This window comes from Canis aureus, chromosome 6 (genome assembly GCF_053574225.1).
Source record: "Canis aureus isolate CA01 chromosome 6, VMU_Caureus_v.1.0, whole genome shotgun sequence".
NCBI classification, from domain to species: domain Eukaryota; kingdom Metazoa; phylum Chordata; class Mammalia; order Carnivora; family Canidae; genus Canis; species Canis aureus.
The window spans coordinates 46,198,706-46,226,243 of record NC_135616.1 but is presented as its reverse complement, the minus strand read 5'-3'; the positions used below and the strand labels follow the sequence as shown (position 1 = coordinate 46,226,243).

General features: G+C 39.7%; 1 protein-coding gene across 7 annotated transcripts in view; it reads right to left on the bottom strand.

Annotated features, from left to right (window-relative positions):
• AKT3 (AKT serine/threonine kinase 3) overlaps positions 1-27,538 on the bottom strand; it is a 308,906-nt gene that overhangs the window by 246,548 nt on the left and 34,820 nt on the right. For 3 of the 7 annotated variants that reach the window (XM_077901448.1, XM_077901450.1, XM_077901454.1), the window contains exon 1: positions 6,350-6,468. The exons of 3 other annotated variants lie outside the window; for them this stretch is intronic. In XM_077901448.1, the coding sequence (XP_077757574.1) occupies positions 6,350-6,453 (104 nt within the window). In that variant the 5' untranslated portion in view covers positions 6,454-6,468. Of the gene's footprint in view, positions 1-6,349; positions 6,469-24,438; positions 24,539-27,538 lie in introns of those variants that run through there. One more of the 7 variants, XM_077901449.1, reaches the window with a different exon arrangement.

Sequence of the window (27,538 nt, the reverse complement as noted above, 5' to 3'; positions counted from 1 at the left end):
AGCGAGTAGGAATAGATTACACTCCAATTCTAAAACATCAAAACAAATCTAATGTTTAAAATACAACTTTTTAAAATCCAGCAAAATGAATTTAATATTATTTGTGAAGAAAGATCTAAAAGGCACTTCTGTTTTCCTGGGCTCACAAAAAAAAACTCAATCTATCAATGAAATCAGAGAAAATAAAAGAAATATTTGAATATAAACAAATCAGGAAGTACATTTAAGGTCACACACATGAATAGAATGTGAAAGTTCTCTTTCCTTCTACTGTTAGCATAGTTAGGCTCCGTCTCTAAACTGGACAATCTCATCTACCTTCTTCTCCCCTGCAGGTAGAGTAAAAGCAGCATCTCTGCCCACATGCCAGAAATCCCACCCTTCTTCCCACATCCCTTCTTAATTAATATTATCACATGTTCCCTATCAATGAAGAGCAAAAACATCAGATCATTTTGAACTTTCCACCATTACACATGTAAAATTTATGCCAAGTCAAAATAATGATAACAAGAGGTTAAATAAACACAACACTTGCTATGTTAGAGGCACAGTGCTAAATGCTTTCCATAAATTACTTAATTCTAACAACCACTATATAAGACAGTGTTATGGACGGGAAGTTTACGTCCCCCTCACCACCACAACCAAAGTCATATGTGGAAGCCTCAACTCCCCCACGTGATGGGGTCTAGAGAAGGGCCCGTTGGTAGGTAATTACATTTAAATAAGGTAATAAGGGGGGGACCCTTATGATGGGATCAGTGCCCATAAAGAGATATACCAGAGAGCTTGATCTGTCTCTCTCTACCATGTGAGGATACAAGAAAGTACTGCCCACAAGCCAAAAAGAGAGTCCTCACCAGAACCCAACCGTGCCGGCACCATGATCTCAGACTTCCCACTCTTCAGAACTGTGAGAAATAACTTTCTGCTGTTTAAGCTGCTCAGTCTCTGGTATTTTGTTATGGCAGCCCATGCTAATTCCCTATATTACAGATGAAACAATTATGGCTCAGACAGGCTTAAATAACTTTATAGTGGACCCAGGCTACAGTGGCAGAGCCAGGGTTTAAACCTGGTTTTAACCAATACTATTGCACTGATGTCTCTAACTATTGGTGTCTAACATGTATTGCCGGCTGTGCTCGGTGTAAGAGATCAAAATAAGGTCTCCTCAAGAACTCACACATCTAACCATACATTATAGGGATCGCCAAGGTTTCCTTGAGGTTTGATACCCAAGAAATAGTTATTGAAATAAACAGAAAAACCATCAAACAACAATGTAATTTGTTAAGTGTTAAATGAATGGGTCACATAAAACAACACAGGTTCCTAGGACAAAGCAACTAATAACTCCAAGGGTGATTAAAACAATTACTGTAAGATACATAAAGTATAAAAAAGATTACAAAAGAAATAAATGAAACACATTCAGAAGGGGGCACGAATAATCACTTTTGGAGGGAATTAACCAGGGATTACAAACAGAAGTAACACAAACCATCTCTTCAAAGATGAATAGACTCGGGATCCCTGGGTGGCGCAGCGGTTTGGCGCCTGCCTTTGGCCCAGGGCGCGATCCTGGAGACCCGGGATCGAATCCCACATCGGGCTCCCGGTGCATGGAGCCTGCTTCTCCCTCTGCCTATGTCTCTGCCTCTCTCTCTCTCTCTCTGTGACTATCATAAATAAATAAAAATTAAAAAAAAAAAAGATGAATAGACTCTCACTGCTGGAATAACACGTGATACCAGGGTGAATGGACAGTACGGAAAAAAACACGGAGTCTGAAAATGACTGGCTACTCCTTTTCTGATCCCATATTCAACACTGTAGCTTACAGTATAAAGTATCTTCACGGGTGCCCTGCTGTCACATTCCTTCCTTTTCAAACCACCCTACACAAAGCATAAAAGTAATCATCCTAAAACAGATCAGATTGACTCCCTGTTCAGAAACATTCTACAGTCCTACTCTGCCCACAAGATACTATTTAAATTCCTTAGACTAGAATGTTAGACCTCTCACAATCTGTGTCTGTTTTTCCTTTTCTTCCCAATTCACCTTGAGTCATGATTCCTCTCTGCTGAAGCTCCACCAGATTATGTGCTGCTCCTCAATGGGCTGTGGAAATGTCTCCATCTGGACTCTGGCCCACCTTCAAGACCCTGTAAAAGACCTTCTGTGGAAGTATAACTTTGCCTACTATCTCACTTAGGAGACCTGTCTTATGTTCACTACATTCCTGCATGTCCATCTCCAGGAACAACTAGATCAGCTGCTTGAGGGATGGCCCTGACCCTACAGGCCAAGATCTTAAAAAAAAAAAAAAAAAAAAAAAACAAATCTTTTGAGCGTCTGTGTCCATGTATGATAAAGGACCTGATCCTTACGATGTGATAAGAGCAGTAAGAGACAAATATACAGAGCATTGTGAGAGAACCGCCTAACTCAGCCTGCAGAGAAGATAAACTGGTTTTTAACAAGGAATATGAAGAAGAACATAAGTAAAACAGGCACAAATATGAAACAGCACCATGTATGAGAAGAACCAGAAGAAATTCAATCTTGCTAGAATGTGAAATATAGCGCCAAAAATGACAAAGTAAACACCTAACAAGACCAAAGGCTTTATATAAAGTGTGTTAAGGAACATTATGCTGTGGGCTAGTGGCTTAGAACTACAAAGTAGAAGTCTGTGCTGTGTCAAAACTAGCTTTAAGCTATTCTAGAAACATTTATAAAAAGTAATTAGTATCCTTCATATGTGACAAATCAAACAGATTTATTTATTTATTTGAGACAGAGAAAAAGCATGAGCAGGAGGGTGGAGCAGACGAGGCAAGAGAATCCATAAGCAGATTCCCCACTGAGCAGGGAGCCCAACACAGGGCTCAATCCTAGGACCCGGGATCATGATCTGAGCCAAAGGCAGACACTTAACTGACTAAGCCACCCAGGCACCCCCCAAATCCACTATTAATAGACATTTGGGCTTTTTCCCCCATTCTGTTGCACTAGGTTGTTTTGGGTCACACATGTAAAAAAAAATCTAGCCTCATGTAGATATGGGGAGAAAAAGCTAATAAACTTTTCAAATTTGTATGAATAATCTTTTACTATTATATACAAAGTTCATATAAATAATTCTGCACATGTCTTTATGAAATAAGCAGTGATACTAGTAAGACACATTCCCAGAAGTAGGAGCATATACTTGTAATTTTGATATACATTATCAAATTGTCCCAGAGGGATGGAACCAGTGCAGACTGAGCATTGACAGTACTAGATCGCCAGAGAAAGGACAGAATCTTAGGAAACTCTATCCTTTAAAAATTTAATCAAGGAAGAATAATCCAGAAGAAGAATGAGATAAGCAGTCAAAGAAGCTAATCAAAGAGGAACTATGAGCTTCTAGAAGTAAGAAAAGATGACTGCTCACAGTGTCAAATATATAGCAAAGAGATCTACTAAAATAATAGTTAACTAAAATATAAAATTTAATAATTAAAGCAGCATGGTACTCATGAAAAAACAGAATGGATCAAGATAGGGTAAAAAAGTACAGTAAGGAAGAATAAGGGTAATTGAAAATAGAAGAATAAAAGAAAGCTAATACTATCATCCACTAGAAGGAACCAGAACTCTGTGGAGAAATGGCTGGTTCTAAAACTGGAAAAGGGAAAGGATATGATAAGCCTGGAATACCTTACCATGTCAGAATGTCAGAAAAGCTTTACAAACTGATGGGACATGCCAAAGGAATACAGGAGATATAGAAGCAACCCAAGCATCTATTAATACATGAACAGATAAAGAAGAAGCAGTGTGCATATACAATAGATTATTATTTAGTCATAAAAAAAACACTTGTAGGGCAGCCCCGGTGGCTTAGCGGTTTAGCACTGCCTTCAACCTGGGGTGTGATCCTGGAGACCCAGAATCGAGTCCCACGTCGGGCTCCCTGCATGAAGCCTGCTTCTGCCTCTGCCTGTGTCTCTGCCTCTCTCTCTCTCTCTCTCTCTCTCTCTCTGTCTGTCTCATGAATAAATAAAACAAAAAAAAATTGCAACAACATGGATGGATGTAAAGAGTATAATGCTAAGTGAAATAAGTCAGAGAAAGACAAATGCCATATGATTTCACTCATATGTAGAATTTAAGAAACAGAACAAACAATGAGGAAAAAAAAGAGAGAGAGAGAGAGACCCTTAGGGACGTCTGGGTGGCTCAGTGGTTGAGCATCTGCCTTTGGCTCAGGTCATGATCCCAGGGTCCTGGGATCAAGTCCTGCATCAGGCTCCCTGCAGGGAGCTTGTTTCTGCCTCTCCCTATGTTTCTGCCTCTCTCTGTGTGTCTCTTCTGAACAAATAAATAAAATATTAAAAAAGAGTGAGAGAGAGACTCTTAAAAATAAAGAACTGATGGTTGCTAGAGAGGAGGTGGAGGGATAGGTGAAATAGACACACTATTTATGTTGAACACTGAGTAATGTATAGAATTGTTGAATCACTATATTGTACACCTGACACTAATATAATATAGATAACTATAATGGTATTTTAAAAAGAAATATTTTAAAGAAAAATAAACTTTTAAAAAGTTAATAATGATAGTAAAAGATTATTATCCACTGAATAAAACCAGAATTCACGAGGGAAAATAAATTTCTTCTTTCTCATAAAAAGTCAATTAAAATGAAAAAAGGTACAAGAGAACTGGAAAATCACCATGAATCCTTAATAACTGATTCAAACAAGAACCATAACAGATGCCAAAACTGGCAGGTCAATGTCTGAGGAGTAACCAGACATTACACAGTCACAAAGTATCAAACACACAGAGACACCACTGTAACCAGTGATCAAGGTTTCCATCACCAGGACTGGGACAGTCAAGATCATCTTGTGCCTCCTGATTAAAGGAAACTGAAGAGACAGGACAACCCATGTCTCTGCCGCAGGATGAGACATCATGATGTCACATAATGAGATGTGTAAGATGACCTAAGGTGGTTTTTTTTGGGGGGTGGAGGGGGATAAAGTTTATTATTGGCAATATTGAAATAATAGTATTATGCTGATGATTAATTCCTTGATTTTGATAACTACACATTATGTAACATAATGTCGTTTTAGGAAACAGACTGACATATATAAGGGCACAAAGTACATTATACCTCAAATTTTCTTTCAAATGGTTCAGAAAAAAAAATCTATACATTTGAACATAAATGCATTTAAACATCTAAATATTTTTAAATTTATCTACATAATTTCTCTATAAATATATTCAAAATATCATATATAAAGAAGGACAAAGAAGGCGACAGAGAGAAAAGGAGATGAGAAGAAAAAACACAAATGTAGAAAATTGCTACCATCTGAGGAATGGGTGTATATGCACTTCTTTGTACATCCTCCTCTGTCAAATCCCTGTTCTTTGCCCATTCTTCCACTGGGTCCTTTATTCTTTTTTTTCAATAATTTATGGAAGCACACTGTATAATAAGAATGTTAGGGGCGCCTGGGGGGCTCAGTGGGTTTAACATCCAACTCCTGATCTCTGATCTCAGCTCAGGTCTTACTTTCAGGGTCATCAGTTTGAGCCCCACATTGGGCTCCATGCTGGGCATGGAGCCTACTATGAAAAGAAAGGAAAGGAAAGGAAAGATTAGTTAATCCCTTACTTTTTCCCAATACATCATACCCTTTGTTACAGAGCAGATTTAACTTTTACAAAATCAAATCTTAAGGATTCCTAATGTGTATTCCTAATCACAATAATGGTGATGTTTGGGTGATGAGGTCATGGGTCTTCTTTTTTTTAAGTTTCTTTTTATCTATATTTTACAAATCTTTATGGAGTGCTATTATTTTTTTTTTTTAATGAAAAAAAAAAAAGGTCATATCTTTGTATTCCTTAAAATGAGCAAAATCCAATCAGGACTTTATATGGAGCCTAGAAGACTAATCCTAAAACTCAAATAGATTTATCTAACAAGTTCTCTCTTATTGGTCCTCGGGGGACAAGAGGAGCTAAGGCAACCATGAAGAACAAAAGGAGTTTGAGGCTTGCGTTATAGAGATCAGTGCTTATTGTAAAGTGGTATGGGCAGAGGAAGGGAAAGAGAAGCTAAAGAAGTACAAAGAGTCCAGAAACAAACCCACATACAAACAGAACAATAATGATGGGATTATTTAATTAAATGGGATTGGGACAAATTATACCTGTAGAGAACAGTGAAGTTAGATCCCCTTCCTAACACCACATGCACATGCAATATAAAACCCTCAAAGTGGAGGAAAGGAAATCAAAATGTGAAAGAACTTTTAGGTACCTTAAAAGAAAAGAGAAGACACTCCAGTAGCTAGCCTCCAGGTCAGCCTGCAGTGATATGCATACCTCGCAGTGATCTGCACACCCAGCTCCTGCAGCCCCCATAGGATCTCCTCCCCAGTGAGCAGGGCTGTGACTTCAAATACTAGATCATAAACACATCGAATTTCCCACCTCACTCTGCTGTCTGCCTCCCTCACTGAGGGGAAGCCAGCCTCCACCTTATGAGGATACTCAAGTGACTCTGGTAAAGGACCAAAGAACTGAGGCCCCCTCCCAATAGCCCACACCCAGTGCCAGCCATGTGAACAGACTCTCTTTAAAAGCAGGTCCTCCAGCTCTAGACAAACCTTCAGATGATGGCAGACTAACTGCCATCTCACCTGCAAACAGAGACAGAGGGGAGAACCACCCTGCCACACTGTTCCCAAGGGCAGGGAGAGATCAAGGGCAGCTTACTGTTTGTTTTAAACTAAGTAGGCTTGGGATCCCTGGGTGGCGCAGCGGTTTGGCGCCTGCCTTTGGCCCAGGGCACGATCCTGGAGACCCGGGATCGAATCCCACATCAGGCTCCCGGTGCATGGAGCCTGCTTCTCCCTCTGCCTGTGTCTCTGCCTCTCTCTCTCTCTCTCTGTGACTATCATAAATAAATAAATAAATAAATTTAAAAAAAATAAATAAATAAACTAAGTAGGCTTGAGTGGCAATTTGCTAGCATTAATAGATAATTAATAAATAGACTTCTGTTACAACCTCAATGTAGGCAAAACTGTTCTTAACTATGATACCAGAAGCTAAAACTATAAAGAAAAAGATTGATAAGTGTATCTGTATCAAAATGAAAAAGTCTGACACAACAAAAGTTAGTACAAGTGCAACTAAAAGGACAAGCCACAAATTGAAAGAAGATATCTGTGATTTAGATAAATTATTACTACCAATAGCTAAAGAATTCCTACTAATCAATAGGAAAAAGACAAATCATCCAATACAAAAAAACTTTGGGGAGAAAAGACAAGAAAGAACAATTTACAAAAGAAATTAAATAGCAACAGACACATAAAAAATTTTGAAACCCCACTGGTAACTGGAGAAATGCAAATTTTAAACACACAATACCGCTGTCACACATCAGAATGATTACATTTGACAAACTGAAGTGATGGCAAGGAGATGACGCCTCTCCTGAACTGCTGGTGGAAGACTGGTGACAACCTTTTAGGTAAGGTGAATGATGAGCATCTTTACAACTTGGCAATTTCTACCTCAATAACATATCCTAGAAAAAAATTTCAAATAAACATTACAAAAAACCTCTTCACACCATGGTTTGTGATAGGGAAAAAAAAATAGCAACCACTTAAAGCCCCTCAATGGAACAGTTCAGTAAAGTGTGATTTATTCATGCAAAACCTCACAGCAAAGCAAATGAAGAAATAAGAAGACTCTGTGTATCAATATAAAAACATCTTTAAAACATAATGTTTAAAAAAAGGTGCAGGAGATAATGTGCAATATGGTACCATTATGTAAAGCTTAAAAACATACTAGTTCTATTGTTAAACATATCTATTGTTTATATATGCATTTACACATAAGAAAAAACTTAAAATACAAATGCATGAGAATGCTAAACACTGAACTCAGTATACCCCTGTATTAAGTAGAGTAGGATGTGAGGGAGGGATGCATAAACCATAATAATATCTGTCTAATAACATGCCAAAAACAATTAACAAAATAAGAAACTGAACTAGCAAATACTCAGCAAAATGTACATGCGCTAGCTTATTCGTAACTTTTCCTGCAATGGATATCCACTGAGTGCCTGATAAGGTCCAGGCACTTTTCAACATGGCAGTGAACAAGTTCTCACACGTTGAGCTTCTGTCCCAAAAGGTAGAGGCAGTCCATAAAAACACCAATAGAAGGTCCGGTGTTGGCAAACGCTATGAAAATCAAGCAGGTGATATGTCAGAGATGAGGGAGGAAGAAAAGAATACTATAGAATGGGTGGTCAAAGATGCTCTGAGAAGACACCTGAGAAGTCAATGAAAAGTTCTCTGAAAAGCCAAGAGTGTCCTGGGCAGGTGTGTAAGGTCTGTGGCGGGAACAAAGCTAATCCTCCTGAGGAACAACAGGAGGAGTAAGCCTGGACTCCAGTGAGTGGGAATGTGTGGACATGACATGAGGTGGAAAAGAGGCAGACGAGGAAACCCAGGTTTCAATGGAGCTTGAAGCTTATGCAACTAGGGGGGAAGAGCTCTCTCAAGAAAAGGAATATACAGCTATGAAAAGAAAATGAGGTCCTAATTGGGTATTTCTTTGGATTGAGAAAGGAAGCTACATCAAATTATAATTCTTGAAAAGTTGTTGACCACATCAAAACATCCTAAACTATAACATGATATTTTTAATAATTAACTCACCGGTGCACTTCTATATTAATTTTAGAGACAACAGTTTAGTCTTTTATCTGAAATAAAGGGTAAAAATTTGTTTTTTATTACTGATTGTTTAGAAAGGTTTCTTGCACCTTCACAACTATTGGTGATACCATGTAAATATTTCAAATTATTGAACTGGTGAAAACCTCTTTTATGTTTCTTTCACACTTGAGCAAGAAGATTGGAATATTCAACACACTTGCAAATGGTCTGTCCTGGCTTCTCCTCCATTGCCCATGTTCTTCCAGTATGGGATGGGTGCCACAGGACAAGTTCCAATCCCCATTCATCCTGGGCCCAACACCATCGTGAGCAGATGTCAGCCGGAAGGTGTTACACTGGGTCAGCTTGCAATCACTAAACTACCCATGACAGTGACTGTCAAATCACAGTACTGCATCTCACACCCCTCTCCTTGAGGTTCCCAAACTGCCAGTGTCCACTCCAGCACAGTCTGCAAGGACAGGAAATATGACAGCAAGAAAGGCACAGTGGAAAGCTATAGCGGCCTCAAGCGATTTTGGTCCAGCCTAGGAAATGGCCACTCCAGCAAGAGGCTGTAAACATTATTAGTTCTGTGGTAAACTCACCTCTGTCCAGGGCAGTCTGAGCCTTAAAAACTATCAAAAGCAGTTTGGATTTTTGCTTCTACGTGAGACGAGAAACCAGGGGAGGGTTTTGGTCAAGGGATCTGAATTCCATTTTAGCCAGAACACACCCAGAAATGCACTGACCTAAGGCTAGCCTCTAACTCTCCTCAAAAAGGAGTACTTGAGTACAAAATAGACCAAAATTAGGCTTTTACCTCATGAAAAACTGTATTTCCTCTTTCTCTAATCTCTGGATTTAAAATCCTAGGAACTGGGGTGTCTGGGTGGCTCAGTTGGCTAAGCACGTGCCTTTGCCACAGGTCATGATTCCGGAGTCCTGGAATGGAGCCATGTGCTGGGCTCCCTGCTCAGCAGGGGGTCTGCTTCTCTGTCTCCTCTACTTGTGGGTGTGCTCACTCTCTCTAATAAACATCTTTTTTTTAAATAAATAAATAAAATCCCAGTAACTACAAATCCAGTCATCATCACTAGCCCCACTATGACCTGTACCTGAAAAGGAATAATTTCTCAGTTTACAAGTTTTTAAGAGCTACATTAATGTGATAGAGAATGGTAACCTTCAAACACAGGATTTTCAGTTACCGAGTGTCCTTCCACAGCTATCTTAGGAACAGAGGCACTGCTCCCAGCTACATGGCCCCATCTTGAGATCCCAATCCTAGCCTTTCCACTGGTTCAGGGAAACCTTCAATAGTGCTAAGAAATCCCCTTTCTACATATATTAGCAAAATTTAATTAGTAACTTCGTTTTTACAAACAATTAAGAACTCTGAATTGAAGAGGTAAGTATGCAAGAAGCAGGTAATAGTAAACCAATCATCAAGAACTGTGAAGTTGTAGAAAGAGCCAGGATGGAGATGGCAAAATGATCAGAAGCTGCTGAACCAGAAATGCTGCCTGGTGATACCCTCCTCTTCTGGGGCTACTCACCGTAGCCCCGCTGTTCCACCCTCCACCCGAGCTTTGGGAAAAGGGGTCAGAAGAGCACAGAGCTTCGTACTACACAAGCATTCATACTACTTAAATGCTACAAAGAAATAAGATATCAGCAAAGACCCAAAAGGGGTGCTAAGTGAGGAGTCTAATGTAAGAATTGACCCCGCTTAACCTAACACCCAGAAGAGCCTAACACAGATGGAATAGTTATTCTAGGTCTGAGAGACTGAGCAGAACCACTGCAGGAAGAGGGGATTTGGGAAAACTGGTCCTACAGCAGCTGATGTGGACAGACTCCCAGGCAACACCTTATTCATACATAAAATCTAAATAATGAAGACAACAACAAGAAGAATTTAAGCATTTCAAATCCAATATATACTACAGAAAATTTAACTGAATCTAACATTTAAGTGAGAAACTGAAGCACTTGAAAAGCTTCTGATCTAGGAAAAAAACCACTAAAGTTAATGGCTTCTCTAAAATCCAGAGTTTCAGATATAAACGTTGCAACCCATAGAGTTTCTTAAGAATCAACTAGATCTATAAGATTTGTTAAGAAACACTAGCCTCTGGTCCCTATCTTGCCAATATTTTCTTTCCACCAAACTTTCCCTGGTTAGTTGTTCTGGAATTTACCTCCACATCTCTAAGTAACACAGTATATTTGTGTCACTGCTTCTTAAACGGCCAGGGTGGAGTATTCTCTAGTGACTGAGCTGTTTCCTAGTCCTGTCACTCTCCACACTCCCCGCCCCCACTGTTTCAATACTCCGGTTATTAGATCAATACTGGAGGCTTGTATCATGACTACATAGGGCATTCAGAACTGAGCCAAGGAGTAAACACCAATTACCCTTCTTTTCCTGCGTAACATTTTGTCTTCCCTGGAGTTAATAATTGCCTGGCTTCTCATTTACTTAGTTTACTGCATTATTTATCCCTATATATGTATCTACTATATGTTTATCTCTTATTAACCTGAGACTCTTCAGTCTGACAAATCCCCTTTGAATATATTCATTCACATCAGATTTCTACCAATTTCATCTCCTTGAAAAAGTACCTCCCTGCCTTCTGACTTGCTCTGATCTGGACAGGTTCCCCTGGGCCTGCTGTGTAGCTACCACCCTGGGGGCCCTTTCACCCTCTCCTGGGTCCAAACCCACCTCTCGGCTCTCCTGGATCCTCCTCTTTCTTGACATATTCCCTCCTTCTCACGGGATCTGTCCTTCTCAAAATATCTTTATTTTACTCTTAATATTGATTAATCATGGGAATCCCTGGGTGGCTCAGCGGTTTAGCACCTGCCTTCAGCCCAGGGCATGATCCTGGAGTCCCGGGATCGAGTCCCACGTCAGGCTCCCTGCATGGAGCCTGATTCTCCCTCTGCCTGTGTCTCTGCCCCTCTCTCCGTGACTTTCATGAATAAATAAATAAAATCTTTAAAAATATATATTGATTAATCATTTACACTACTTAGACTAGTTTTGGATATCATTTTTCTTCAGAATTTGAAAGGCACTGCTGCTCCATTATCTTTCTGCTTTTGCTACTGCTGAGACCTCTAAAGGTCCTGATTCCTGGTTCTTCCTATGTGCCTTAATGTGGGGTCACCATTAATTGTTGTGCAGGGTATCCAACAGGCCCTTTCAATCTGAAAATCATGTCCTTTTTCTAGAATATGTTCTTGATTTATCTCATGATTATCCCCCTCCCCCATTTCTTCTGATTTCTTTCTGAAAGTAATTCTGATGTTAAAAACTTCTGGACCAGTTTTCTAATTTTCCTAGCTTTTTCCTCCTATTTTCCAACTTTTTCTTTTACTGTACTTTCTGGGAGATTTTCCTACTTTATCTTCTGACGTCTACAAAAACATTGTTCATTCTTCTTTTCAAAGTATCTTTATGAAATCCTCAATTGGTAGGAATAATATAATTTAGTACAGGTAAACTTTGGAGATATTGTAGGTTGGGTTCCAGGCCACTACAATAAAGATAATATTGCAACAGTGAGTCAAGTACGTATTTCAGTTTTCCAGTGCATAGAAAAGTTCTGTTTCCAATATACCAGTCTATTAAATATGCAACAGCATTATGTCTAAAAAAAAAAAGTACATACCTTAACTTAAAAATACTTTACAGCTAAAAAAAAAAAAAGATGCTATCACATAAGCTCTCAAGCAAGTCGTAATCACTGCTCACAGATCAGCACAACAAATAATGAAAAAAGTTTGAATATTGTGAAAATTACCAAAATGCAGCACAGAGACATGAAGGAGTAAATGCTATTGGAAAAATGGCACCAACAGATGTGCTCCTTGCAAAGTTGCCACAAGCCTTCAATTTGTAAAATTTCGTAAAATTTGTAAAAAATGCAGTATCTGCAAAGTGCAATAGAACTAGGTATGCTGTGTAGCATAGCATAATGTGTAAGTTCTGGTATAGATAGATCTCTTGATAGATCTCACCAAAATACTATTAATGAAAGAAAAGAGTGACAACACGGATAGCTCCTAAAACCAGCCATGCTTAAAGTCATTTACCATTTATTTAATAAGCACCTACGCAACAAAGGTACAAGATATGTTGCTAAGGATGGCAATAACAGCTAAAATTTATTGAATAATTAAATATGCCAAGTACTTTATCTGCAGTATTGCTTAAATCTTACAGTTGAGAAGAGAAGTAACTTGTCCAAAATCACAGAGCTGATTAAGTGACACAGCTAGAATTAAAATCCTAGTTTGGAAGTACCTGGGTGGCTCAGTCAGTTAAGCGTCTGCCTTCAGCTCAGGTCATGATCCCAGGGTCCTAAGGATGGAGCCCTGAGTCTGGCTCCCTGCTCAGCAGGGAGTCTGTTCCTCCCTCTCCCTCTGTCTCTCCCCGTTCCTGCTTTCTCTAAAATAAATTAAAATAAAATCCTGGTTTGTCTGACTTCAGAAAGCAGGCTTCTAAGCACGCTGACAAACTGCCTCATATTAACAAAAACCTCTTCTCTTCCCAGGCACATGCTTCCTCAGAAGTCTCCCTTGCAGTCAAATGTGGCCGCTCGACTGAGTTCTAGCTAATGAATTATGAAAAATGAGGAGTGCTACTCCTAGGCTTGGTCCACCGAAAACCTCCCCAGGGTGATCTTTCTGTGTTCTTTCCCTCTCCGGCTTCATGCAGATGAGCACATGTTGAACCATTTGCTGACGACAATGCAGTCATCAGACAGAAGGAGCAAAAAGCAGGAGCATCGTACTTGTTTTGGACTTTGCCAAGCAAGACACAAAATTCAAGTGATATTAATCCACAGAGATTTGAGGTTTATCTGTTTCAGCAAACTCAATGTCGTATTGCCTAGAGAAACGTATACCTTCAGAGGCAATAAGCTGGGCATATTATTATCTACCACAATATATACCAACAGCACCAAGAGTGGACAAACTTGTATTTATAGAGAAAAGCTGTGTGTGCAGATGAACAACAGCTCTCACAGCTGGAGAGATTGTGGAAGCATCAGCTTTTAACATGAGTTTGTTGATGGCTAAGATTTAAGTATTAAATATGTGGTCCAAAAACAGGCACTCCAAGAAAAAAAAGTGATACATGCCACCAAGTGAAACCTGGAAAGGTTAAGAACCTCATGACAAACAGAAATGGTGAGCAATAGTACAGGGGAAAGAGTACATATCAAAAAGTAGTGAGGGCCAGGTTGGAATGACCTGTGCCCCAAGTAATGACAAGGCCCCCAGACAAGGTCCCCAGGTAATGACATTTGGGCCACCTTCCCCACATCAATGAGCTACTGAGATATCAGAGCAGAAATCCAGCGTAAGTCAGAGTGTACCAGGAACAAAGTGCTTCAGAATTAAAGACTAAGGAGTGCCTGAGACCCATCTGTCACTGGAGGACATTAGTCGTCCAGATTCCATCATTCGACAAATATTTACTAATTACTTACTTTGTGTGAACCATGGCAGTGGGAAAGGGAGAAAACACCAGTGAATGCTAAGGAAAAATCAGGCAGTGTTTGGTTACAGGCACTGGGGCTCTGGTTGAATACGACAAAGCAAAGATTCAATGATGACTGTGGTCTCCTGTCTGCCTAGAAAAGGTGCAAAACAGTCTAATCGAACAGAAAAGGTGGGAAGTGTACCTGTTTTGGAAGAAATGGTTAGTATGCTTAAAGACAGTCTGAATTTGAGAAAAGAAGCACCATTTCTCATAGCGATTACTAATCCCCACATCCAACTGATCTATTCAATCAAAAGACCCAAGTCCCTTATCTGACCTAAAAGGGGTGAAGAAGCATGAACAGCCCCTTGCAGCAAATGCTAGCCGTTTGAGGCAGAATTTAGAGGCATGGGCTCCGTAAGAAGATAACATCAGTCCTGTGTTTCCCAAAGAGGGTTCCATGAGTCCTCAATCATCCTCTTCCTGCACAAATCACTGCCAATATCTCTCCCCCTCCTTCCCCTCAGATCCCACCGCAGAAGGTTCATGAGAAAAAGAAACGGTGTTGAGGAACTCTGAACAATCTTACAAAGCATAAGTACTTTTTGGAATTCCACAATGTACACTTATACTAAAGAAACCTTTTATTTTCTTTAGTCCAGGTATTTCCAAAACTTATTCAATGACATAAATCTATTTTTGAGGAAAATTCACCTACTAATGATGTATGCTTTGGGAAATGGTACACTGATGGTAAGCTACTGGAAGGCAGCTAGGACTTTTTATTAATCTTTGCAAATCTGAAACACCTGGGACACAATATATGCTGAAAGAAACAATTACAGGGTTTTTAAAACAGTACAAGCCACATATTTGTGGTTATTTCCTAACTACTATTCCAAAATACCAAGGCTCATCCTCAAGTTCTTAGAAAAGTTCTTTAGATACCTGATAAAAGCTCTGCATGGATTCATTGTACGTGAGTCCATCTATGATCCCACCACCACTACATATAGCATACTTCTTTTTGCTTTCAAAACGAAGTCCATCCTCAAAATGAATCTCACCTGACTCACAATAGATTAATTACCCAAAATAGAGCAGTAAAAACTGTCAAATGACACGTCACAGTGACTACACAAAATAGCCCTTATACTATGAGTGCTGGATGAGAAGCCTGTGCCATAAATTAAAGATAACAACAAGGCAAGGGAAAGGAGAAGTAAATGGTGAGCCAATCTTTTTCCCTTCCCTTCTAAACAATTCAGGTAAGGGAGGGTCACTAATTCCAGGCCCCTGCCCTCCAAAGGGCAGAGAAGAAGAAAAACACTGTGCCGCTGGGTGGGGGAGAACAACCTGTGCCCCTCCAGGCTTCATTCAGTAGCTTTGGGTCAAATGAATCAACATGTTTATCTGCGAATACAGTTGAGCTCATTTGAACGTTATGCACTTGAAAGGAAACAAACTTTTTTCAAATGGAACCAGTAAAATTCAGAAAGTGTTTGTTTTCCGTTTCAGCAACTTTAGTTAAGCTCTTTGTTTAGGAAGACCAAAAATTATGTGAAATAAATCTTTCATTGTGTCAAGATGTTTATCCCAAACTGAAGAAGAGTTAAGGAAACTCAGCTCGAAGACATTTGATCTAAGGGTCAAGGACACTCGGACTTCGTAAGTTCTGCCAGCAGTTTTTAAAAGTTGCTTCCTGTACTAGGGAATGTTCACTGTTCTCGCACAAACAATAATAAAAGTCATTTATACAACCACCTTCATTAGTCTTTTCCTTTTAAATTCACTGTTCAGTAACAGCAAAGGCTACAGTCATTAACTCTGGTAAGTGCTTTGAGCTCTTAATTACCATTATATTTCTACTCGCTTAATATTTGTCAAGGAACAATTTTATTTTATTCGCTTATTCAAAAAATATGTCCCGAATGTCAATTACGTGCCAGATCCTTGTAGATGAAAGTCAGCAAAAGAGATGTATGTGGTCGCTGTCCTCAAGAGCTTTCAATCCAGCTGAGAAGAAAACTATTATGAAAGTAGACGTGTATATAACCCAAACAATGAAAAGGAAAAAAACAAACAAACATGTAAATGTACAACACGATCTAGCCCAGGGGTCAGAAAAGGATTCCTTTGGTAATGACAGCTGAGCTGAGATTAGCATAACAAACATTAAAGATAATTTCAAACACAAACACACACACCACTCCCCAAAATCATCTGAGGAATAAGAATGTCCATAACCATTGGGAGCAAAGGGGTTTGTAAGCGCAATGGTAAAATCCACAGGACTCTGAAAATACTGGTGATAGCTTCATGGGAACAGCACCAAAGAGCACTTAAATCTATAGGAAGAAAAGCAATGGCCACTTCTGGCATATTTCCATGCAAAAATAGGTTTCACAGCTAGAACTATTGTCCAATGAAAAGACAAACATCGGCTATTAGTCTAGTAATGTCCAATTGCCTCAAGTCCTCAAATACATAAAATGAGTTATATTAATAAATGTATCCCAAACCTCAACACCCCATAAAACCCAGCTCGCAAAAAGATATCTAAGTTTCATCGGTCTCAGGATCACATTAGAGCAGAAGCAAACTGTGAGAAATCATATTGCAAGAGAACACTTTCATTTTGCAAATCAGGAAGGAGACCCAAAGTGGGGAAGTAACACACACAAATGACATCACTCATCTAGTCAGTAGTAGAAAAAGGAGGCTAACTAGACCCTGAATCTCCTGAGTCCCCTTCCCATGCTCCTTCCACAGCATTACAAGAGCAAATCTATCAGACTACAAGGAACACATGGGTTGCAAATAAATAAGGCAAATTTTAAAACAGGGGAATTCCATTTTGAAAATGTTACACACCTTCAATTTAATTTGTCTGCACTTCCCTTAAGTCCTAGAAAAATAATGTTCCCTCTTATCACATTCCACAGAAAGGTGAAGTGAAGGAAACTTAACAGACCCTACCGCATCCAGGAGGCAGGCTGAGTGCTTTATCTACTTTAATTTCACTTAATCATCATAACTGTCCTCTGAGTTAGACATTATTCATCCCATTCTGCTGAGATTCAAAAACATTAAATAACTTCTCCAAGGTTACACATACGCAGCAGAAAAATGGTAGAGGCAGGATTTGAATTCAAGTCTGTGGGACTCCAAATCCAGAGACACTGTACCACAAAAAAGTCTTTTTTTTCTTAGGAAGATGTTTACAAAAGCAGTGAGGTCTCCCAGAGAACCCACCAATGGCCACTTAATTGCTGATGGACAGTCTTTTAAGTGTAGTCTGGGAATCCAAGAATCATTTTTTATATTATCCCAAAAGGAAGTACCAAGTTTTAAACAACTACTTTAAAACAAAATGTAGAACATACTTTTAGGTTAAATATTTTGTCTATTTTCTTTTTGGCAGCGTTATCAAACTCACTGTCTCTAGCACCCAGAAAAGCATCAGCTATCTACTTCTGTGAAACACTGGCTCACAAGCACTAAGGAGAAGGATGTAGTAAAGCACAATCATTTAAGAGAACTGTAAGAAATTTAGTAATTCTAATTTCTCCACCGATAGACAGCTCATTCATAGCTTCAAGTGGGAAAGAGTATACTATGAAAAAATTAAGAACCAGTAGTCCAAATAGAGCGATGCACATCAAAATTAAAGGAAGATCAATATTGGCTTGCACACCACCCACCCATATCCTTGAAGTATGTTTCCACTGTCTGGGCTCTGCTAAGTCTGTTACCAATCATGGTCAGGTTCTCAGCTTCATAGCTGAGAATGCAGCTGGTGCCTCTGGTCTGCTATCATCTCCCATCCAGTTCTCTTTACCCTCATGGAAATATGCTTTTGTTTTCTCCTTCTTTTTAGGGGGAAGAAAAAACATATTTTCTCTGATACTACTATTAGAGGGCTGGATTTTGGGGGGTTTTCTCTTGACCCTTACAGTGTCTGTTTTCTCCCAATACTCCCAAGTACCGTTCCATCCTCCACCCCTTTGTTTCTGTTTGCTTATTTTGACCTTTTTATAGAGGCTTTCCCCCAAATGTTCAATGGTCTTGGAATGTTAACTCCTATCTAGAAATGAGGCTCTGAAAAAAATTGACTTCAAAGGTCTGTGTGGGGAAATGGGGCTTTTAAGTATCCATTTAAGGGTTCTGTGGTAGTGAGCCTATCCATATCTGAAGATATTTCAGTCTTCTGCAGGGGATCAGCAGGATAGGCTTCACAGTGTTATGGAAGGAGAGCAGAGAAAACAGACTAAGTTCCACAATTCAGGTGTAGATTTCCCTTAATCTTCCTGTTTTGAATCAATCAGCCACCTACTGCCCCTGGTTCAGAAAGCAAGCACTTCTTCAATTTTATATTTTATCATTTAAATTTTATAAAGAATAAGTCTTGGGGGCACCTGGATGGCTCAGTCGGGCAAGGGGCTGACTCCTGGTTTCTGCTCAGGTCATGATTCTCAGGGTCCTGAGCCTGAGCCTCTAGTGGACTTTATGCTCAGTGGGGAGTATCCTTGAAGATTCTCTACCTCTGCCCCCAATGCCCCCCTACCCGTGCATGCCCAAAAGCTCTCTCAAATAAATTTTTAAAAATCATCAATCAATCAATCTTGGCCTCCTGAGGCCAGGAGTGGTGGTAGTGGATGGTTACCTATCCTACACCAAGTGTACAGGGAGAGAACCTAAGGATCCAATCAACTCATTTTCAGCTCCACTTCTGATGCCTGCCTTCCTTAGTGTCTGGTACCTCCCAAAGCCGAGCCTCTGGGGAGCTTCAGGCCACCGTCCTGTAGTTCTTGCAAGTATTATGCACTTAGTCTTTTCCTCCCTGCTAAATCCAATGCTATGTATCCATCTGCTTCCCTATTTCAAAAGAAGTATAGCAATTTCCATCTCCTGTTGTAATCCCATTCAAAGGGGAATAGAGAGTTTTTTTAAAGCTTTAGAGATTTTCAATTTTGCAAGATGAAAAAAGTTCTGGAGCTGGATGGCTGGCTGCACAACACTGGGAACGGACTTAATACCACCAAACTGTGTATGTTTAAAAGTGGTTAAAATGATAAATTTTCTGACATATATTTTATTTTGTATATGTTACCATGATTAAAAAAAAAAAAAAACACCTTTTTTTAAAGCAAGGTTTAAAAAAGCTATCTCCTCAAAACTTCCAAGATCACCCTGTGCAAAATTATCTTTCTCCCTGGATAGGGTAAGTCTCTAGTATATCCCACAGTTTACTTTCTTTGTAGCACTTATTGTTATATGAAATTATCCTATTTAATTATCTCTGTCCTCCAATTACAGTAGGCACCTGGGCCACCTTCAAACCTCACTTATGTATTATTATGGTATTATTATTATGGTAATAAGAATATGGTAGGAAAGCACTTGATAAACATTTGGTAGATAAATGTATTAATTGGTTTCTGGGTCCCACCTAGACCTATTGAATAAGATTCCGGAATTCTCAAGCTCTGACTTATAAAAAGAGAAAATTTGCTATTTATGACCCAATTAGCACCCCTTCTTCTAGCTAGTCAAAACAAGTTGACACATCTGACCCTTAAAACAGATATTCTATTCTCAGCAAAAACCCATTTGCTTTTGATTAGAGGACCGAGCAATGAGGAAGGTGAGATAAAAGAGTTTGTCATTATTTCCAAACAGGAATTCTTGATAACATGGAAGTATTTTTCCTTTAATATAATTCTTTTAAAATGTTAGCACATATGCCTTATGAGAAAAGCTTTCACATCATAAAGATGTTTAATGATCTATTTTATCATGTAATTTGAATTCTGAGTTAGAAAAAACAAAACTGTTTTCCATTTATGCTCTTGAGAAATATAATTTCCTACAGGATTCTATTATCTTCTTTCTCCTGTCTTTAAATATCCCCTTCCATTTCTATTGCTCCCTCCTCAGCAGCAAATATACCTACCGTTCTCTATAAAAAACACTCACTTGATCTTACTACACACTCAACCTACAATCTTATCTATTCCCCCTTTACCACATCAAGCTTCTTGCAAGAGTGCTTTCTCATTTCCCGTTGATTCCTCAACCCTCAACTCGTGGTAACTAACATGGCTGTCGACCCCTTAACACAGCAACAGTCCTCCCTGGCCAGCACCTTGAGCCCCTCTGATACCATGGATTTCCCACTACTATTCCAGTTCCGCTCCTTCCTCCACATGACTTAGATTCTGGTCATCCCATTTTAATCAGGGTGTGAACCCAGTCCAACATTGACCACACTTTTCTGAGCTGATTCAGGAGCCAGTGTGTCTCCCGAAGGACAAGTTACTTGAAGGCAGGCACTACTTACTCCTCTTAAGTAAGCAGACACACAGCAAAGGTTTGTGGGAGGTTGAGAAGGAAGGACTGGACCTGGGGAGGTGGATAGGGATGAAGGGAGGGAGCGGGAGATACAGGCATCTTTTTATTCCTAAGTACAAAGCGGAAATGTGAACTATAAGAGAATCTGAGTTAATGTTTGTTCAGTCTAACTGAATGCACAGATACCACTTATTTAATGGTTTGGTTTGGCTCAATTTCCCTGAATACTCACATTTAAAATTCTGAGAATTATACATTTACAAGTCTGGTTATAAAAATCACACTGTTAACTACTGTTGTCCAGTTTTAGAAATTACCAGTCAACAAAATAATAACACACTTTAGCATTCTTCAACTTCCAGATGGCACAGTTCAGTTGGGAGTCCCTGTGAGATGAGGGGCAAGTCAAATGTTATCACTGAAGTCTAGAGAGAGGGTAGTACAGAAACTCCATATATTTCCTAGAATTAACTTTTAGATCTCAGAAGAACCTGTCATAAATCAATTGGGATAGGTTTTAAACGGCTTTTCCAAAAGTGTGATTTCTGTTACCAAAGGAAAAAGAAGATATCCCTAAATTTAAAAACAAAATACATATAAATTGCTTTAAATAACACTCTTTTGCTAGGTTTCAAGGGAAAACTAGGACTTCTGGACATTAATTAAAAGTGAAAAGGAAAACATCTCTTCACAGTTAGGAGGGCAATTCCTTGAGGAAAAAAGAAAACCAAATTCTACATTATGTAGCCAGAAGCAGCATTGCTCTTGGCTCCTGCTCTCCACCTGTTCCCGATTTCAAACCCCTTTCCCAGGGGTTCCCGTCTTCCCCTTTCCTGGGCTCCACCCTGGCCTATCAAAGCAGCTCACTGAACATGCACGGCTGCATATACAGGCTCCACAGTCAGGAGCACACCTACAGGACCAGATGTGCCTACCTGTGCTTGAGTCCTGACCCCACTATCTATTGGGTGTGGAATCCCAAGATTCAACCTCTCTATACCTCAGTTTACTCACATGCTAAAAAAAAGAAAAGGGCAAAACAGTACCGACCTCACAAGAGTGTTGCGAGAACCAAGTTTCTAGATACCCGAGCCTTAGGATGCTGGGTAGCACATATGTGATCCCAAAGTGTTCGCTAAGCAAGGGACCACCTCATTTATCATCCAAACCAGGGCACTTCTGAGATTTAAAGAAGAGACTATTAATCACTGGAGCAACAGGCATCAACCAGAACTGTCCTTGGCAAACCAGGACGGAGTCACCCAATTAGTTTAAGACGAACCATAAAATATTCTTGGTAGGCAGTAGTTTCTGTCCTACAAATATCACAGAATAACCTAATATTGTTCACTTCCAGTTAAACAAACCTACTTTAGACTATAATTCTGAAAGTGGGTTCAGTGGAGGGGGGGAAAGAGTAGAATAGGTCAAAAAAGTTTCGGAAATACCAAATTAAACAAATTTCTTTACCATCTAGGTTCTACCCGAAAGTCATTGGTATACTACCAGGGTGCCTTATTTGATTTTAGAGCTTCGATTAATTTTATTTTGCAACTACAAAGTTATTATGAAATGAAATTTAAGTGAGAACCTGGCTTTTTTCTAACACAAAGTATGTTACCTATCTGTGGTCACTGCTCTTTTCCTTGGTACCTAGACCCTTAATGAGTCCTACACATTCGCTGAATGAATGAATAATAAAAAAATTTCTCATTGAAAATTGTCTCAGAAACTAAAGCTAGATCAGAAAGAAAGTAAATTTTAATTTGGGGTTTTAGTTGAGCTTCTTCAGTTTTTTCTGATACACAGTTCCAGTAGAGCCCTCGGGTAAGAATGGCACTGGGTGGTCCCCTGGATTTGCCCATGACTAAATATGTTGGTGATCCAAGAGGAAAAAATATTCCTGAAAGATAAAAATAACAATAGTAGTAGCCAATGTATATGGAAAATATTATGTTCAAGGGCTTACATACATTATTTCCTTTGACCTTCACAATAATCTTTAAGTGATATCTGGCTTGGTCATGGGAACCTTAGTAGATCCCATGTCCACAACTTGAGATTTTCTTTTTTGTAAGTTTATACACCTCTTTTTTGCTGGCACAATTTTATGGGGGAAATTTCAACACACTCCACCACTAAGCCTAACTACCTAACTACTTGGTAAGGTAGCTAACTAGTAAGTGCTCAAATCCTGTTATGAAATGGTCCATATGAACAATCTACATCACGTGGTCTCAAAGGGCAGCATGTTTAGGTCTCAAAGGGCACAAATGCTGCTGTGCCAAAGGTCACCTATATAACCATACATTTATAACCATACACTTAAAATAATCATGACTTACAATAATCTTCCTAGCTGGAATTTACCAGAAAAGATGGAATATTCATATAATACAAATAATACCACATATCAAATTTTGGAGCTGGAAGGAACTTTACAGATTCTTATAAAGTAAAATGATTTGGGGTGCCTGGATGATTCAGTCAGTTAAGCATCTGCCTTCAGCTCAGGTCATGATCCCAGGGTCCTGGAACTGAACCCCACTCCTGGCTACCCGCTCAGTGGGGAGTCTGCTTCTCACTCCGCCACTCATGCTCACTAGGCTCTACCTCTCAGTCTCACTCTCTCAAATAAATAATCTTAAAAAAAAAAAAAAAAAGTAAAATGTTATTGAAGATAAATCCAATGCATTTCTGAATTTCTATCCTTAAACTATGTAGAGCAGGTATTATTACTAATTATTGCCATTCTTTACATGAGGGGACAAGGTTTAGCAATTTGTCTAGGTGTGCACAGCTGGTGAGCAGAGGACTTGAAATTCAAACCCAAATCTGTCTAACACCAGAACTAGGATCATTTATTTTCTTTACGGTATACAAAGATTCTTCCTACTTAACATCTTTCTGTGACCCAAATCATTCTAGTGAAAATAATAGAACTTTAGAGCTTGACAAGATCTCCCCCACGTCTCTGTTTTACAGACCCAGTGTTGTTGAGTACCTTGATATGCTGGGTGCACACAGTTGGTCACGGAAAGAGCTGACATAAAAATCCCAGGACTTCTCCTAGAGTCACACAGAGCTCTCTGTAGCATCACAAAAGATCAATGCTTATTAATAAAAATTATACTGATACCTATCACTTGTCAAGCACCTTTCAGAAGCCTTGAACTACACTAGGTATCCTGTGTTGTTATCTTAAATCCCCCCACAATTTCTCTAAAAGCCCAGAACTGCTGACTCCAAAGGCAGCTATGCTTGTGTTTCCATCATAACCACTTTCAAAATCCCAACTAGAAACCCAGGTTGTGTGCGTGTTGTGAAGGTTGTTTTGTTTCTCTGTGTTTGTGTTTGCTGCTACTAAAATCGACCCACGTACAGCTGCTCCATTTTTGTGAAGACATAAAAATATTGTGATATGTGGCACGGAAAACACTTTTACTTATAAAAAAGGAAAGGCTTCTAGAGTATCTTTATGAAATCATAAACTAAAGAAGCTGTTAAGGCTCATTTATATAAGCAATCAAAGGCTGATTCTTTCCTCAGGAATTTGATTTCAACACAAGACTTTCACTAGACAACCTGGTTTGTTATAGAACAAATACATACACACACATACATACATATGTGCATAAGACAGGAAAGGAACATGCCAAAATTTTAGAGCCCCCACTCCTCCCACAATCATGGTGACCTCCCTCAACCCAGGCTCTCCACTATCAGCGTATGCTGTACTCCTGGCTACAGCGATAACTGGGGATGGCAAAATTACACAAACAGAATCTCTCTAATAGTTACCACATGGCTGGTGGGAAAGTCTATCTTCTTTTTGGATAGTGAGCCATGATGCTGCTGCCCTGGGGCTGCCAGTAACCACATGCATGCTACTGAGCAGAAGCCTGCTCGACAACGAGACCATCACAGATGGAAACAGAATAGAATAGAACCAAAAAGAGAACGTTTGACATCATCAGGCATACCTGAAATCAGTTTGTTCTCATTTACATAATCTATTAAATACATCCCCTTTTAATTTTTCTTTCATTGCTCAAGCTTGTGTTGGTTCTTGTCGCTTAAAATGTTTAAAGTCTTGATGCATTATCCTCATAGAGAAAATCCTCAGTTTAAAAAAAAATGACATGATGGGGATCCCAGGGTGGCTCGGCAGTTTGGCACCTGCCTTTGGCCCAGGGCGCGATCCTGGAGTCCCGGGATCGAGTCCCGCGTCGGGCTCCCGGCATGGAGCCTGCTTCTCCCTCCTGTGTCTCTGCCTCTCTCTCTGTGTCTATCATACATAAATAAATAAATAATTAAATAATAAAAAAAATGACATGCTGCAAAATTCTAAACATTCAAAAATTCAACCATTTTTTACACCGAAGACATGCTTTTGAATGTAAATACTAGCAAAACTTTTAAAATTAAGTCCCGTAATGCTTTTTGTTTCTAAGCAGGTGATTTTAAATCTTTATGTATTAATAATAATCACATTTTAAAATACTATTAGATTTGGTTTTTGTTTTTTTTTTTTTTAGATTTTTATTTATTTATTCATGAGAGAGAGAGAGAGGCAGAGACACAGGCAGAGGGACAAGCAGGCTTCATGCATTGAGCCCGACGTGGCACTCGATCCCAGGTCTCCAGGATCACACCGTGGGCTGAAGGCGGCGCCAAACTGCTGGGCCACCGGGGCTGCCCAGATTTGGTGTTTATTTTCTTTTTTGTATTAACATTTTTCTCAGGGTAGAAAATACCATGTGACTACTGTCCTGCCCTTTAGCCTTCTGCCATGCAGTTCTCCACCTGCAGAGGGTGCAGGCAGAGGGGACCTCCTCCCTGAGAGCACCTGGGGGCATGAACAGAGAAGGGAGGGCTAAAACCAAATTCACATAGCACATGTGCCCATCACATGCAAGTTCCTTCTTTTCCTCTTCTCTGCCTTAAGATTCCTTCCTTGTCTCTGCTCTTCCCTCATCCTTCCTTCCCTCTGCACTGAGGTTCGCCTCTCCTTCTTTCCTAGAGCAACCCCCTGCTCTCATCTCTTCCCACCCTCTGCCTGCTCTCTCCCTGCTAACAACCCACCACCACATTCCCCTCTGCCATTCCCCTCTGTGCTGACAACAAGGGGTTGTCTTTTAAAAACACTTTCCCTTGACCAAGCAGTCCCGTTTTATTTCGCCTCTACTTTTGCTGCCAAATTTTACCCCAAAAATGGCTTCAATTTGGTATTTAAGCATCTGACTCTCCCTTTTCCCCAGAAATCTGGCTACCACACCGCTCTCCCCCCAAAATCACTGAAAATGAATTCAGAGCATCCTCTTACTGTGGAACCCAAAAGCCTTTCAGTTTTCACTCCCTATGTACACTGTTGTATGTGACATTAACTATCTGCTTGTAAAACCTCTCCTCTATTAGCTCTGACCTTACTATTTTTGCGCTCTTCTTTTTTTTTTTTTTTATTTATGATAGTCACAGAGAGAGAAAGAGAGAGAGACAGAGACATAGGCAGAGAGAGAAGCAGGCTCCATGCACCGGGAGCCCGATGTGGGATTCGATCCCGGGTCTCCAGGATCGAGCCCTGGGCCAAAGGCAGGCGCCAAACCGCTGCGCCACCCAGGGATCCCTGCGCTCTTCTTAATAACTCCTTTTGTGCTTGCCTAAAGAGTCTCTTCTTCCTCCCACTCCCCACTTGCTACTAGAGTGTTTCCTGAGTTCCTTCCTCAGTCCGCTGCTCATCTTTCCATGTTTTCTGAAAAATTATACCTACCATTAAAATCTCAACTGTGTTCTTTTCCTATATGAGAAAAAGTTTTACAGGCATACATACACGAACACACTGCTGTCACCCTCTCAAATCAGGACCACTCTTGAGCCAGCTGAAAATGGCATCACTAGCACCCCTAAAACCATGACATGTACAGTCACACCCCTCACATGTGGGCCCACCTTCCAATGCCTAGGATATTCTTCCATTCTCAATCTAAACGCTGCCTATCAGACTCAAATGCCACTTCCCCCATGAAGCCTTTCCACCCACACCCATCTCCAAAGCAGTATGAAGTCCTAGTTCTCTCCTCCATACAGCCACGGCACTAAAGAGATAATTATATTACAGCATTTTTATGATCATAGGGAGGATACATTCCCATGTGTTTCATCTCACTCAATAATTGTGTCAGGGGTAAGGGACAAATTTCATTCTTTTTCTAGTTGCTGGAACATGGTAGGCACATGATATTTGCTAGAAAGCATGCTTAAAAGGCCTAGGTTCAGGATGTCACCGATATTTTAAAACATTTCATATACCTACATTGCTTTGCACACGTCGAATTTCAGTGATTGCTCTCTGAACACTGAAAGCATTTATTTTTTTATTTTTTTTAATTTATTTTTTATTGGTGTTCAATTTACTAACATACAGAATAACCCCCAGTGCCCGTCACCCATTCACTCCCACCCCCCGCCCTCCTCCCCTTCTACCACCCCTAGTTCGTTTCCCAGAGTTATTTATTGACTACACCAGTAACTTCGCATTTATGATCTTCTGCTGTGACTATTATTCTATTTGTATATGCATGTGTCTTATCTTCTCAACTGGGTAAGTATTTGAGAGGTACGATTTTTAATATTAAGCATATTAAACTATCTAGTGTGATTCCTTACACCCCACCAGGCATTAAGTATTACATGATTGTTCGATGAGCCTCACTGTTAGCAATTCTAAGAACCATCTGACTGATCTGTATTGACTTATTGTTTTAAATTAAACCACGGTCTTTCCAAATCTATCATTAAGGGAAAAAACCATGCATGGAACTCAGACAATAATAAATATCTTTAAATCCTAGCCCAAATAATATTTTTAAAAGAAAAAGCAACAGTGGGTTCTTTCCTTGCA